The sequence below is a fragment of the Danio aesculapii genome, chromosome 16 (genome assembly GCF_903798145.1).
Source record: "Danio aesculapii chromosome 16, fDanAes4.1, whole genome shotgun sequence".
In the NCBI taxonomy this organism is placed as follows: domain Eukaryota; kingdom Metazoa; phylum Chordata; class Actinopteri; order Cypriniformes; family Danionidae; genus Danio; species Danio aesculapii.
Window position 1 is genome coordinate 49447566 of NC_079450.1, and position 15346 is coordinate 49462911.

At 36.1% G+C, this 15346-nt stretch overlaps 1 protein-coding gene across 2 annotated transcripts in view; it reads right to left on the reverse strand.

Moving 5' to 3' along the window:
• The window catches only part of arhgef2 (rho/rac guanine nucleotide exchange factor (GEF) 2), an 86909-nt gene that overhangs the window by 33601 nt on the left and 37962 nt on the right, over positions 1-15346 (reverse strand). For both annotated transcript variants that reach the window (XM_056474643.1, XM_056474642.1), the window contains exons 3-5: positions 6925-6992; positions 1442-1505; positions 811-943 (exon numbers count right to left, since the gene is read on the reverse strand). In XM_056474643.1, coding sequence (XP_056330618.1) covers positions 811-943; positions 1442-1505; positions 6925-6992 — 265 coding nt within the window. The remainder of the gene's footprint in view (positions 1-810; positions 944-1441; positions 1506-6924; positions 6993-15346) is intronic.

A 15346-nucleotide genomic window follows, 5' to 3' on the forward strand; every position in this document is an offset into this window, starting at 1 on the left:
GCAGAAGAAGACCACATCGAGTGTCACTCCTGTCAGCTAAGAACAGGAAACTGAGGCTACAATTCGCACAGGCTCACCAGAATTGGACAATAGACGATTGGAAAAACGTTCCCTGGTCTGATGAGTCTCGATTTCTGCTGTGACTTTTGGATGGTAGGGTCAGAATTTGGCATCAACACAATGAAAGCATGGATCCATCTGGCCTTGTATCAACCTTTCAGGCTGGTGGTGTAATGGTGTGGGGGATATTTTCTTGGCACACTTTGGACCCATTAGTACTAATTGAGCATCGTGTCAATGCCACAGCCTAACGGAGTATTGCTGCTGACCATGTCCATTCCTTTATGATCACAATGTACCCATCTTCTGATGGCTACTTCAAGTAGGATAACACGCCATTTCATAAAGCACGAATCATCTCAGACTGTTTTTTTTAAACTTGACTATGAGTTCACTGTACTCAAAGGGACTCCACCGTCACCATATCTCAATCCAATAGAGCACCTTTGGGATGTGGTGGAATGGGAGATTCGCATCATGGATGTGCAGCCGACAAATCTGCAGCAACTGTGTGATGCTATCATGTCAATATGGACCAAAATCTCTGAGGAGTATTTCCAGTAGCTTGTTGAATCTATGCCACGAAGGATTAAAGCAGTTCTGAAGGCAAAAGGGGGTCCAACACGGTACTACTAAGGTGTACCTAATAAAGTGGCCGCTGAGTGTATATCACAGCAAAAACTATCGTGACTCCATAGAAGCCATGTACATTCTTAACACAACACAATCTGATGATGTATTTGTTTTTACCCTGCGATGTTATTAGTGGAGACGCTCTTGTTGAGGGACAGTGAAGAGCGTCCTTTTCGGGAACCAAGAAAAGACTGTCTCAGTGTTTCTGATGGGTAAATGGCTGAACTCGGCCTCTCCTTCAGTATTGGATCTGGCAATGGTAAACAGTAATTCATAAAATGCAATATAATGGGTAACACTTTACAAGAAGGTTGTATTAGTTAATGCATTTACTAGCACAAACAATATGAACAATTTATTTCAGTATGTGTTCATGTTAATGTTCGTGAAATAATGTTGCTCATTGTTAGTTCGTTAACTCACGATGCATTAACTAATGTTATCAAGCATAAATTTGGATGTTAATAATGCATTAGTAATTGCTAAGCTATGATTAATAAATGCTAATCACAACTAGTTCATGTTATTAAATACGTTAACTAATGAAAGCCTATTGTAAAGTGTGACCATACAATGTATAACCAGCACTGCAATGCAATTTACCCACAGCAAAACTTCCAATCGAATAACATCACAGTCTGGTCACTGACAATATATTGGCTTATAGTGTTATTATTAAAAGTCAGTAACATAAAAATAAGTAAATATTAGAAGAAAAAAATGTGATACACGACAGAGAAAAACTCACTTTTGCTGCGGAGGGCCACATTATGTAAAGTTGCGGTGTTCCTGCCCAGTGCCAGCCTCTGTTGCTACAATTTGACAACATGTTATAAAATGATTTCATGTGCATTTATAAAGATATTTGAACATATTAAACAATTTGGTGAGAGGATGCAAAACAATACAACATATAGTGGGAGAAATAAGTAATGAAGACCACCCTTTTTTTTCAGAAACCGTATTTCTAAAGATGCTGTTGACTTGAAATTTTCACCAGATGTTGATAAAAACCAAAGAAATTAATATATGTAAAGAAAACTAAACGAATTAGTCTACAAATGAAGTTGTGTGTAATAAAATAATGAAAAATATTGAACACATGAAGAAAGAGAGTCATAGAAAGGCAGTGAAAGCCCAGACAGTAGCTGAAATCTCTCAGTAGTTCTTCAGCAACCCTCTGCTCTTCGTCATTATAAATTAATATTCGCTGCTTCAGCTCAACATCTACATTAGCAGGATGATGAAGAGCCTAGTTTTGGCTATTCTTCAGGCATTTTAAACTGCAATCACCAAAACAGCCTTTTATATAAAACTATTAAATACGTTTCTGTAGTTCAGTGCATTCCCCTTGTGTGATTTCATTGTTATTACACATAACTCATTTTTCAGATTTTTTTGTTTTGTTTTATTTTTGTTTGTATTATTTGGGTTTTTACCTAAATCTGCTTCAGTTCTATGTTAACAGCTCCTTTAGAAATTTTATTCTTTGTAAAAGACATGACGTGTTCAATACTTTCCCCCCCACACTGTACATGTAAAATATAAAAACCAACATAAACTCTAAGACTCTATCCCCACCAAGTAATTTGGTGTTCAACAGACATCTAATAGGCATCTAAATATAAAACAAGGCTAAATTTCGACTGTCAGAGAAATCTAATAGGGGTTTAGAAATACCCCAAAACTAGACTTGTCATCAAATATGCAGATTAGACAGACTTCACGTGTGGAATCATTCCTGTGTTTTGATGACTAGTCTAGTTCTTGCTTATTCTTAATTTATTTGGTTTATCAAAGTCTATTTTTTGGTCTATTCTTGACTTGTTGGTCACTAGCCTCGTTTTTGCCAAGCCGATATGTTTAGACATCTATTAGACTTCTTTTAAACGCAAAAAATAGTGGATAGTTCACCCAAACCTGAAAATTCTGTCATCGTTTACTCAACCTTCACTTGTTACAAACCTCTTTTTTCATTGAACACAAAAGAAGATATTTTGAAAAATGCTGGAAACATGTAACCATTGACTTCCATACACTGAATACCCTAATAAGTTGACTGAAATAATTTAATTGAGTAAACTCGATGTCTCAATTTAATTGAGTGATGGAGTGTCCCAAAACTTGCATATTTAAAGTTTATTTAACTTGCTGGTTTTGTAGACTATACTTAAATTGTTCAGTTCACCAAACTTAGTACTTGAGTAGCGTATACTTAAATTGTTCAGTTCACCAAACTTAGTACTTGAGTAGCTTATACTTAAATTGTTCAGTTCACCAAACTTAGTACTTGAGTAGCGTATACTTAAATTGTTCAGTTCACCAAACTTAGTACTTGAGTAGCTTATACTTAAATTGTTCAGTTCACCAAACTTTGTACTTGAGTAGCTTATACTTAAGTTGTTCAGTTCACCAAACTTAGTACTTGAGTAGCTTATACTTAAATTGTTCAGTTCACCAAACTTCGTACTTAAGTAGCTTATACTTAAATTGTTCAGTTCACCAAACATAGTACTTGAGTAGCGTATACTTAAATTGTTCAGTTCACCAAACTTAGTACTTGAGTAGCTTATACTTAAGTTGTTCAGTTCACCAAACTTAGTACTTGAGTAGCTTATACTTAAATTGTTCAGTTCACCAAACTTAGTACTTGAGTAGCGTATACTTAAATTGTTCAGTTCACCAAACTTTGTACTTGAGTAGCTTATACTTAAATTGTTCAGTTCACCAAACTTAGTACTTGAGTAGCGTATACTTAAATTGTTCAGTTCACCAAACTTTGTACTTGAGTAGCTTATACATAAGTTGTTCAGTTCACCAAACTTAGTACTTGAGTAGCTTATACTTAAATTGTTCAGTTCACCAAACTTAGTACTTGAGTAGCTTATACTTAAATTGTTCAGTTCACCAAACATAGTACTTGAGTAGCTTATACTTAAATTGTTCAGTTCACCAAACATAGTACTTGAGTAGCTTATACTTAAATTGTTCAGTTCACCAAACTTAGTACTTGAGTAGCTTATACTTAAGTTGTTCAGTTCACCAAACTTAGTACTTGAGTAGCTTATACTTAAGTTGTTCAGTTCACCAAACTTAGTACTTAAGTAGCTTATACTTAAATTGTTCAGTTCACCAAACTTAGTACTTGAGTAGCTTATACTTAAATTGTTCAGTTCACCAAACTTAGTACTTGAGTAGCTTATACTTAAATTGTTCAGTTCACCAAACTTAGTACTTGAGTAGCTTATACTTAAATTGTTCAGTTCACCAAACTTAGTACTTGAGTAGCTTATACTTAAGTTGTTCAGTTCACCAAACATAGTACTTGAGTAGCTTATACTTAAATTGTTCAGTTCACCAAACTTAGTACTTGAGTAGCTTATACTTAAATTGTTCAGTTCACCAAACTTTGTACTTGAGTAGCTTATACTTAAATTGTTCAGTTCACCAAACTTAGTACTTGAGTAGCTTATACTTAAGTTGTTCAGTTCACCAAACTTAGTACAAAGTTTGGTGAACTGAACAATTTAAGGAGTCTACAAAATCAGCAAGTTTAATAAACTTAAATATGCAAGTGTTGGGAGACTCCATTACTCAATTAAATTGAGGCAAAGAGTTTTCTCAATTAATTTAGTTCAGTCAACTTATTAGGGTTTTCAGTGTATGATTTGCATGCCCTCTTGTCTACTTTGGCTAAATAAATAAAACTACACATTATATATATATATATATATATATATATATATATATATATATATATATATATATATATATATATATATATATATATATATATATATATATATATATATATATATATATATATATGCATGTGTGTGTGTAATAATATACTACGAAAAAATTTTAAACAAAAAATAAGTAGCCATTTATTTACATTTTGATGAATAATTATCCATAAAGCCATTTGTTTTCTGATTTAATAAAAAGACCTTGCACTTAAAAGGCTGCACATATTAGAATTTTACAGTCAAGACTAAATTTGTGAAAAAGACCTTTTTTTCAAAGGATTAATTATGATTTTGAGCTGACTACACCTGAAATTAATGAAGTTAAATTAACTCATATTTTTAAGTGATAGGACCAAATAGGACCAAAATGCAAAATTTAAAGTTATGTTCAGTCAACTTTACTTAATTGTTTAAGTAAAGACATTGGGGTTTACAGTGTAGTAGTTGTTTTTTCTAATATTTACGCTAGTGGTTAAAGCTTTCTAAACATTTGCTAAATATCTTCTCTTGCATTCTACAGAAAAGCGAAACTCAAAAGCACTTGATCCTGAGTAAATAATGAGTACTTTTTCATTTTTTGTGAACTATACCTTCAATTCAGAAGTTAAGCAGATATCAAATACATAACACATTGCACCTTATTCTTAGCCACCCAAGTATGCAGATGATCAGATTTATTATATGCTTCATATACTGTACAAATATTGACCAACGCACATCAAATTTACACATCAAATACAGTCAACAGAAGCTCAACCCTTCTTGCTTGACATACAACACGCTTCAATGATTCTCATATGCCAAATAAGCTCTAATTGCAATGTGTTTAGTCTAATGTGTATTTGAAAAAGGTCTAAATGAAACCTGTTCATCATATAAAGTGTCTACCGTTCGCACACTTAGACCCCGTTTACACTAATATGTTTTAGTTATAATAAGCATAACTTTTGCTACATTTACACCTTCCGTCCAAACTACCCTGGAGTTTTCCAGCCCCGAAAATGGAGTGTTTTGGAAACGTTGAAGAGGCCATTTTGATTTTAAAACGCTGCTGCTCCGTGTCAGTGTAGATGGGGGGAAAATGGAGACATCTGAAAAATCTGAGGTGTGGCTGCAGACATTCACTACCTGATTGGGGCTTTTTCTCAATATCAAGTACACAAACTTTAGTCTTGCACCCTTTCCTTGTAAGTTCAGACTTTGCAAGTTTAATATGGATAACAAACACTCGAGGACACGCTGGGTAAATCTTCAAAGGGAACAGTGTACTTTATAAAGTCATTCACATCACCCTGGCTATGTTGTTTCACTGTCTTAACAATAAAATGAAAACATGATATAAGGAACTGCCTATTTTCATTTTGATATTACCATAACAGATATTATAAAATGTTAAGGCGTCGTGTAGCTACATATTTATATGACCGTCATCTTCACTGCATGCATATTTATATAATATAACTATAATATAACCTATAACCTTACTGCCTCCCTTCATTTTCATAGAAAAATATGAAACACACACTGTCTCTTTCGCTGAATATCAGTTTTCATAATCAATAATGGGCATAATAAAAGTAGAACATACAATAAGTTTATACAATATAGGAAATAAAGGCAAGCAGTCAGTCAAATGTGCAGAATCAGTGTGCGTGGCTACATAATATATTAGCTTTCCGCTCAGCCAAAACACCTGAAAACCAACACCTTTGCTGTTTTACCTGAAAACAAGTAATAGATTCAAAAGACCAAAGTGTCGTTAGATGAGACAAGATGAAATATCACGTTTAACAACTACAGTGAGATGAGATCCAGCAGTAGATCCTTTATTAACTGTCCGACCTGCGCTGCTCTCGCCTGGGGTTTTGTGCTCAAAGCACCCGCTGGCTGCCTGGAGCTCAGAAGTGCACATACGCTGCAGCGCATGCCAGAGTGTGTGTGTGGTCAGGTGACGTGCGGTGTAGTGTAGACGGAGAGCATTTCAGAAACACCAGATGAAACGCCAGTGTGGACGTGGATTGTTTTCATTCTAAAACACTGTTTTAAAACTAAAATGCATCAGTGTAAACGAGGCCTTACTTTACTTTGTTCAATGAACCCATATCACGTATCTTAAGACTGTGGAGAGGAACTTTTAAGTTAAATAAACCTTTAACTAGGGTTACCTATGTAAACAAGGCATGCAAAAACAATAAAACATGACAGGAATTGCACAGTTAATCAGTAAAATTCCTGCCCATTAAATCATGCATAAGTCAAGTACAGCATGTTAGGACCTCAATTATCTATCCAGAAAATGACCTTCAAGCAAAAGGTGTTAGTATACAAGGAACACAAGCTTGACACATAACAACATTGCCTTTTTAGACAAAAATGTCATAAACTTCCATCCACTGTGAACTATATGTTGTTTCAATCATTTAGCAAATATCTTGACTCACTGTTATACTCATGAGTGAATTATCTCTCCATTGTCTCTTACCTTCTGTTTCATCTTAGCACAGTTGGCCAGTGTGTCTCGGCAGCGGTTATGAATGGTCACATTGCAAGCTGGGAAAAAAGAAAAACAAGTGGAAAAAAATAGCATTAAGTAATTAAATATCAGATTTTTAGCCCATCATTGATTCTGTTTATTTACTTGTGTAGTGTAAATTTACATTCATTCCGTTTTTAAATTAATGTCAGTATTATTATAGACTAATATGAAAATGTTCATATAATTTATTTACAATTCAGTTCGTAAAGTAAAATTTTCTGTCTCTTAGTAGATATATAAAACACTTGGTTTGTTTACCAAATAAAGTGGACCTAATTGGATTTACATTGTAAACATTAAACACAAGTTAAAAAGGTATTACTATTTGGTTCATATATTAGGGGTTTAGTTATGATACTTCCAAAATCATTCCGCATAAATCCGCTGATTTTTTACAAAAAATAGCAAAAAAATAGCAAAAAATGTCCGCAGACTGTGTCTGGCCCTACCCATAATCAATGACATTGCCTGAAAGTATGCAGACACGCAATGAAAAAAACATAGATTGACTGAATCAAAAAGGCGTCCAAACTGTGCAATGAAATGACCAGAAATAACATAGATCGCACAACCAAACACATTAAAACGAAAGTAATGAGCCTGTTTTTTAAAAATGTAAAGAGTATTGACCTTATTCTTCAATGCGGAAGTGCGCTCGTTTTTGCGATTGTTTTAGAACTTCCGATTCAGCTGCCAACGGGAGAAATGACTATGAATAATAAACAGCAGAAAATGGTTGAACTACTTACTCTACAAACAAGTGTTTGCATGACAATACAGACAAAGTAGAATAATATAATAAGAAAATATCAGTTTGCAACATCAAGCAGCAAAACGAGCTGTTTTTAACGTTTAAAAATGAATGGAAGTGAATGAGACCGGAAGTCTCGTGCCAAAATGATTCAAATGGCTGCGCCCTCTCGTACGCGGAGAATAAGGTGAATAAAGATATGTGTAAACATGTAGTGAGTAAAAGTAAAAATAAAAAGTATTTAGAAAACTATTTCGAAAAATAAATAGTGAAGTACTGATGTAACTCAGGGAGTGACACAGACAACTGAAGTTAGGTTCCACGTGCAGGTTTATTCAAAGTCAAGCAAAGCAAAGGTCAACACAGGTGCAAACAGATATATAAAGGCAAATCCAGAATCGTAGTCACTATAACAGGCGAGAGGTCGGAAGGCAGGCGGCAGACAGGGAGAACTGGGTAAACAAGGCTAAGGTCAAAGACACGGAGAAACAAGAACAAGGAAAACGCGTTGAAATGTCACTATACAGATAACAAGACTCAGCAATGTGAATGAGTGTGTGTGCTGCTTAAATGGTGTTTGTAATCAGTCTTTGACGATCGTCAGGTGGTGCGAGTGTAATCAGTAGAAACGTGGAGCAGGTGTGAGTGTGTGTGTGGCATGACTGAATATGTAGTCCATTTACAAGCAGATTTGTAGTCCTTATGTGCAAACCAGCAATCTAGGGAGTTATGATCGCTGGTGACAACTGATAGCAGAAAAATCTACTTAAGTACAGAAATGAACTATTTGTACTTCGTTACTTCACATCTCTACAAATGGGTAATTAATAACAATTCAAATTTTTGCGTCGGCGCCAATAGCCAAGTGGTTAGTGCATCAACATATAGCACCCAGCTGCTTGCGGCGACCCGAGTTCGATTTCTGGCTCGAGGTCCTTTGCCAATTATTCCCCTCTCTCTGCTCCCCACACTTTCCTGTCTGTTAATCTCCACTGTTCTGTGGTTAAAGGTGAAAACCCCTAAAAAATAATTACAATAAATACATTTTTGGGTGAACATCCTTTAACCTGGGATTTATGAATATCCAGTATGGAACGTCCATTATTGAATACCCAAGAATACTATACTATATAGAACGCTAAAACTGTACATGAGCCGAGTAGTTTGTCCGAATTCACAGTATTGGAAAAACAATATGCAAGACATACTAGGATAACCTACTACTTCCAGTGAGATTTTGAAGTTCGCATCTAATGGACACTATGCTCTCCCATGATGCACCACGAGAGAATTCATGAATGGGAGCGAAGAGACGCAACTGACGCAGCTAGGTCACGAGATAATGACAAATGGCGGATGTAGTGTGTTCGAGTTCCATTCATAATACTTACATTCATACTATATAGAGCATAACAGTCGTGAAGTAAATTGAAATATAGTGCATATTGGAGTAGTAGGCGATTTGGGATGCAGCACTAGTATGAGTAGTGTGTGACCCGATTACAGATAATGCAGGATTCATTTATCCACACTTTAGGATGACCCAGGGTTAACAGTTTCAAGCGTTAAAAGCCCTACTGTGTATCTATGGCAGTCTCGATCTGTAAAACAGCAGAATGTGATAGTCCAAAGACTAAATACTGTCATATCCACTAACATGCTGGAACTATTTCAAGAGTTATGATTTAAATAAACATCCAGTGCTGAAACTCTGAGGTGTGTACTTTGCATCACGAGAAACAAAACTTTGAAAACAAATTGCAATTGTATTATATCTGAAAGAAATCAATACAGAATGCTCTCTTTATTGAAGCTGACAATGAGTTACAGTTCATTTCGTGCCAATTAGCTGAATTCTCACAGTGCATCTCTTATTTACATTCGGCCTGCATTTTATTGGTTATAATGAACAGATTTGTGTGCACGCAGATTCGGAATAAAGCTCATACTGAACAATAACTTTGGCGTTTTGTGTGGTATTGAATAGATCCTGATTAACATAAACATCTCCGATTGGCTGATGCCTAACAAACATGTTTGTGATTGATTACAATACTTGGTTCTTGAAAATGTTTGACTCTCTTTGCGAAGCCCAAACATAAATGCACGCAAAAGAGGTACCAAAATATACAATTGAAGACAGAATTATTAGCCCTCCTGGGGATAATTTTCCCCCAATTTCTGTTTAATGGAAGATTTTTTTCAGCACTTTTCTAAACATAATAATTTGATTAACTCTAATAACTGATTTCTTTTATCTTTGCCATGATGACAGTACCTCATATTTTACTATATATTTTTCAAGATACTAGTATTCAGCTTAAAGTGACATGTCATTAACTAGGCAAGTTAGGGTAATTAGGCAAGTCATTGTATAACAGTGGTTTGTTCTGTAGACAATTGAAAATAAATATAGCTTCAAGAGTTCATACTTAGCTGATTGATTATAAAGCTTGTTTGGCATGCTGTCCCGGGAGAGCGCTCTGAGCTCATAAGATCCTCGAGCCCGGGGCTCCCTCCCGTTTGCGTAGCGAGAGGGGAGTTTGAGCTCAGGTAGATCTCGAGAACTCCCCTGATGTAGTAGCTAATGAACAGATAGTGATTGCTTTTAAGAGATAACTACTTACAAGGTGCATGTCTATGGTGCTGGTTTGGATTAGTCAATTAACTTAAGTTGCATGTTTTTGGACGGTGGGAGGAAACCGGGGAACCCGGGGAAAACCCACATGAACACGGGGAGAACATGTAAACTCTGCACAGAAACGCTGGTTGGCTTGGTAAGGACTAGAATCAGTGACGTTCTTACTGAGAGGCAACAGTGCTAACCACTGGGCCACCGTGCTGCCCATCTAGGAAAGGAGGAGGAGTAGGGGTGGAAGGGGGGATTCTTCAAAATGAAGATGGCTGTCATATGGAACTTAGGGTATTTATAGTGGCTTAGGAATCATCTGATTGGTGAGTCATAAATTTGATAATGCAGGACCAGCTGCAAGCAATCATAAGCATGTGATCCTCTAGAAATTATTCATTTATTCATTTTAGCTTAGTCCCTTTATTAATTTGGGGTTACCACAGCAGAATGAACCGCCAACTTATCCAGCATATCATTTTTTTTTTCACAGCGGATGCCCTTCCAGCCACAACCCATCACTGGGAAACATCCATACACACTCATTCACACACGCACTCATACACTACGGCCAATTTTAGCATACCCAATTCACCTGTACCACATATCTTTGGACTTGTGGGGGAAACCAGAGCACCCGGAGGAAACCCACGCGAACAACATTTCGCAAACTCCACACAGAAATGCCAACTGACCCAGCTGAGGCTAAAACCAGCGACCTTCTTGCCATCAGGCGACAGCTCAACCTACTGCGCTATTGCATCGCCCTTCTCGAAATTAGTTTATAAATAAACTTCACTTAAAAGCGCTAATAATTTTGACCTTAATATGGTTTTAAAAAAATTTAAAACTGCTTTTACTTTAGCTGAAATAAAACAAACAAGACTTTCTCCGGAAGAAAAAAATATTACAGGAAATACTGTGAAAAATTCCTTGCTCTGTTAAACATCATTTGAAAAAAAAATAATAAACATCACAGCAGGGCTAATAATTTTGTCTTCAACTGTATATTGTATGCATTTTAGCACAGGGAAGGTGAGTTATCTCTGAGTAAGTGTATTTGGCGTAAGTGAAAGTCAGTGCCATCTCTCCTCTAAACAGACTTGTCTTTGTTCTGGTCAACCACAGCCCTAAGGGAAATCTCAGAGCTCTGTCTCTGATTCACCGGACTAACAAAAACATACAATCACATTCACACACACTCTTGTACTTGCAGTTCACAGGGACGTAAGCGTACCATTTCTTGTACTAAGCTAATGAAAGCTTTCTCTAATTTCACCACTTTTTACAAGATATCAGTTGACAGGCTCACCATTTGGTACTGTTTAAGTACCAATGTATTTCACTTTCTTTTTAAAAAAAAAAAAAAAGTGTTGGCGCAATAGCCTAATGGTTAGCGTGCTGACATATGGTGCAGTAGCACTTCAGGGTGTCCTGAGTTCAAATCCTGGCTTGAGGACATTTCCCGTCCCTACCCCCTCTCTCTCTCCCATTTTGCTTCCTGTCTGAAATACTGTCCTATCAATTTAATAAAGGCAAAAATGCCAAAAATCTTTAAATCTTAAAAAAAAAAGACCAAAGTATTGGTTTATTTTCTGCATATGCTTGTCTATGTGTACAGTCAGTGCATGTGACGCAGATTTTGGAATTAGGACAGTATTTAAACTGTGAAGAGATGATGCCAACCCTACGAGGACTTCATGGACAACACAAAATCTTAAGCAATTCACAGATACACTTAATTAAAAATGTATTATACACACAGATGACCTTAAAGCTGCGTTAAAATTTGCAAACTTAAACTACGCCCTAAAAGTACGTACTTTTTTTGTGAAGGAAAAATATTTACTTTTGAGTGAGTAACAGAAGAGTATACAAGCTTTGGGACAAACTACTTCCTCGTTAACAGATCATTGTGTTGCTGTGCCCTGTCAATCCTCCACACGTCATCCACATTTCTGTCATATTTAATTTCCTTCCTTATTGGAGAAGCAGCAGCAGCAGGTTAATCTCCCTTTCACGAGAAATGAGAAATCTCCTCATGTCTTTGGATAATTCTGCATTCAGACGTTAATGTCCGGACACGTCTTAATATAAGTTCAGTATTGTTGTTGCAGATGAAATATAACACAGAAAATGTTATTTAAATAATTTCCAGTTGGCGAGATAATAATTAACAGTCACATATATTTACTGAAGCCTGTCTACTTGACCGTTGGTCTTGCGCGTCCATCATGTTTGTAGTTTATTTACACTTTTCACCCACGCTTGTAGTTCTAATCGAATTCACGTCCAACGCGGTAATATCAGCGGTTAGAGTGTGGACGCTTCTACACTTAAAATTTCTACTAGAAATAGTAAACCATCCGGGAACCTTTGACATACTCTTTTCAGCATACTACGATTTGGGACATACTAATTCCATTTTCAAATACTATTTAGGACGGATAGTATGCGAATTGGGACGCAGCAAATATACACCGGTCACTTTACTAGGTTGACCTGTCCAGTATATATATATATATATATATATATATATATATATATATATATATATATATATATATATATATATATATATATATATATATAAAATTATTCAACAGTTCTGTGCGATATTCTGCCAGTGACAGCACTCGACCAGCCTCTTCACCTTTCACTCTTGTGTATTACTCCGCCCACATACAGCAACAAGCAGAGGACACTCTACAGTTTGACAAATATTGCAGCTGTTGGACGGCATGATGTACTTTTGAGGCTTTTTAAGTCAAGAATGCAGTTGTTTAGATTGCAACTGTGCAGTTTATTTATAAGGATAGTGCCTTGTTTGAAATATTTATAATTTCTCAGAGACAGCGAGTTGGCGGCCATTCGCCTGCCATGCTTAGCTGAGCAAACACGGTTGATGTTGTCTATCCACAAGATGGCGCCAGGACCTCATAATAAACCTAACCCCTAGAAGATTAAAACAGACTAATTTCTAACTACAGCTGATCAAATCATTATTAAACTGGCAAGCATACCTGGCAACACTCCCGGGAGTCTCCCTTATTTCAGACCAATCTCCCACCACCCTCCCGTTTTGTTATTTCTCCCGGAAACCTCCCGTAATTTCACCCCCCCCCCCTGTTTTGTTAGTGTTAAGGTTGCCTAGATCCCCGGGTCGCCAACTTTGGTACAGTATCCGATAACAGTGGCCGCCCAAAACCCGGTGCATAATACAGTTATGCACCACCACAGAACAGTTACTATCCGATCCCGGTTCTCAACAATGTTGAGAACCGGGATAGGCCTGCAGCCTCGTGTCAATGCACGCCTCCCACCAGTGTTGATACACAGCCATATCGCACTGTTACTCATGTGATATTGCTCATATATATAGACAATTTTGAGAGATGTAAACAAAAACAATGGTTCGAACGTACTTCCTGTTTTACATTTTTAATTTCTTCAGCTTCCAAAAATGCAAAAAGAGCCACACATTGATAAATGATGTTATGATACCTGTTTTAACATTCAGTTATGATTGAATTGCCTCTTGTTACAGTTATGAAATAGTTTGATAACTAGCAGGAAATGTTCATGGGCCGTTGACATGATCGCATTGAAATGGTCTGTATATCCTAAAGCCATTCATTCTGTTTTATCAAAGGAACAAGTAATTTATTATATAAGACACAAAGGCACATAATGGGTTCTCCTGATTTTGGCAGCAGTTTTTTTGGGAAGTGGAGATTTTGTTCTCTTTGATTCACTGTATGGAAACGGTGCTTGATTCGCAAATGTTGTATGTGATAATCCAGTTTTGTGCATAAATCTAAATGGCATCTTTGGATAAAAACACAGCTATTGTCAGTCAGTGATATTGAAAGCTGACAGTCAATGAGCATTTGACCTTGAGTTCATTAGGCTCGGGGCTATCCAGACAACCATCTGACCTATATTGATTTGTTTTACAAGATTCCAGCCGAATCAATATGCTTTTGTACCACCTCTTGATTCTCAGTAATATCCAAGGTCAGGAATTAATGTGAAGTCATTTCAGTCGAGATTCAGTCAAAATCATGACTAAAACAGTAGAATAACATCTCAATTTCCAGTCCATAAAGGTCTCATGAAATAATGTTTATTAATAAAATAATGTTTATTAGATGTTAGTATCAGTATGTTAGTCTCAAGGATATCTATAAGCTATTATGCTCCAAAACAGTGACAATTTGTATTTAGAAGATTTATAAACATCCAAATGTTGCACCTAAATGGATCAACGATTTTTTGACATCACCTCATACTTCAGATTCTCATCAAATCCTCTGACCAATCAAATGTTCTCTAGTATCTTCTCTAGACACTTCTCATTCGCTTTTCATTTGATGCACTTGGGCTCAACCACTCTCGCTGGCAGAGCTGTGATAAAACTAAACGCTATTGGCTGATTTTTAAAAAGGGAGGAGCTACTATATATCCCACCCTATCTTTATGCTTCAGTTGAGATTACGTCAAATTGAGAATAAACACTTACTGTACTGCAGTACTATTGTAAATCTTCATCTTAACCTATACATATGTGTTCCAGAGTGAAATAAGACCCAGAACAAAAGAGAAGCTTTAGTGACTTCCTGCAGTTTCCCCTCAAAATAAGAGTTAACTGCCTTAAAGAGAAAGTAAAACCAAAAGAAATTAAACGATACATATTTGTAATTACAAATAACAGTATTTTATTAGTAATTAATTATTGTGCTTGTACAGCTCTAATGAAACATTTTTTATTATTTTAATAATGATATATAAAGGTAATATCTAGTTTTGTTTCTGCTTAGTGTTAAGTAACAGATTATTATTATAGAAACATATATATATGTGTGTGTGTGTGTGTGTGTGTGTACAGTTGAAGTCAGAATTATTAGCCCCCCTGTTTATTTTTCCCCAATTTCTGTTTAACGGAGAGAAGATAATAACTCATTTCTAATAACTGATTTATTTTATCT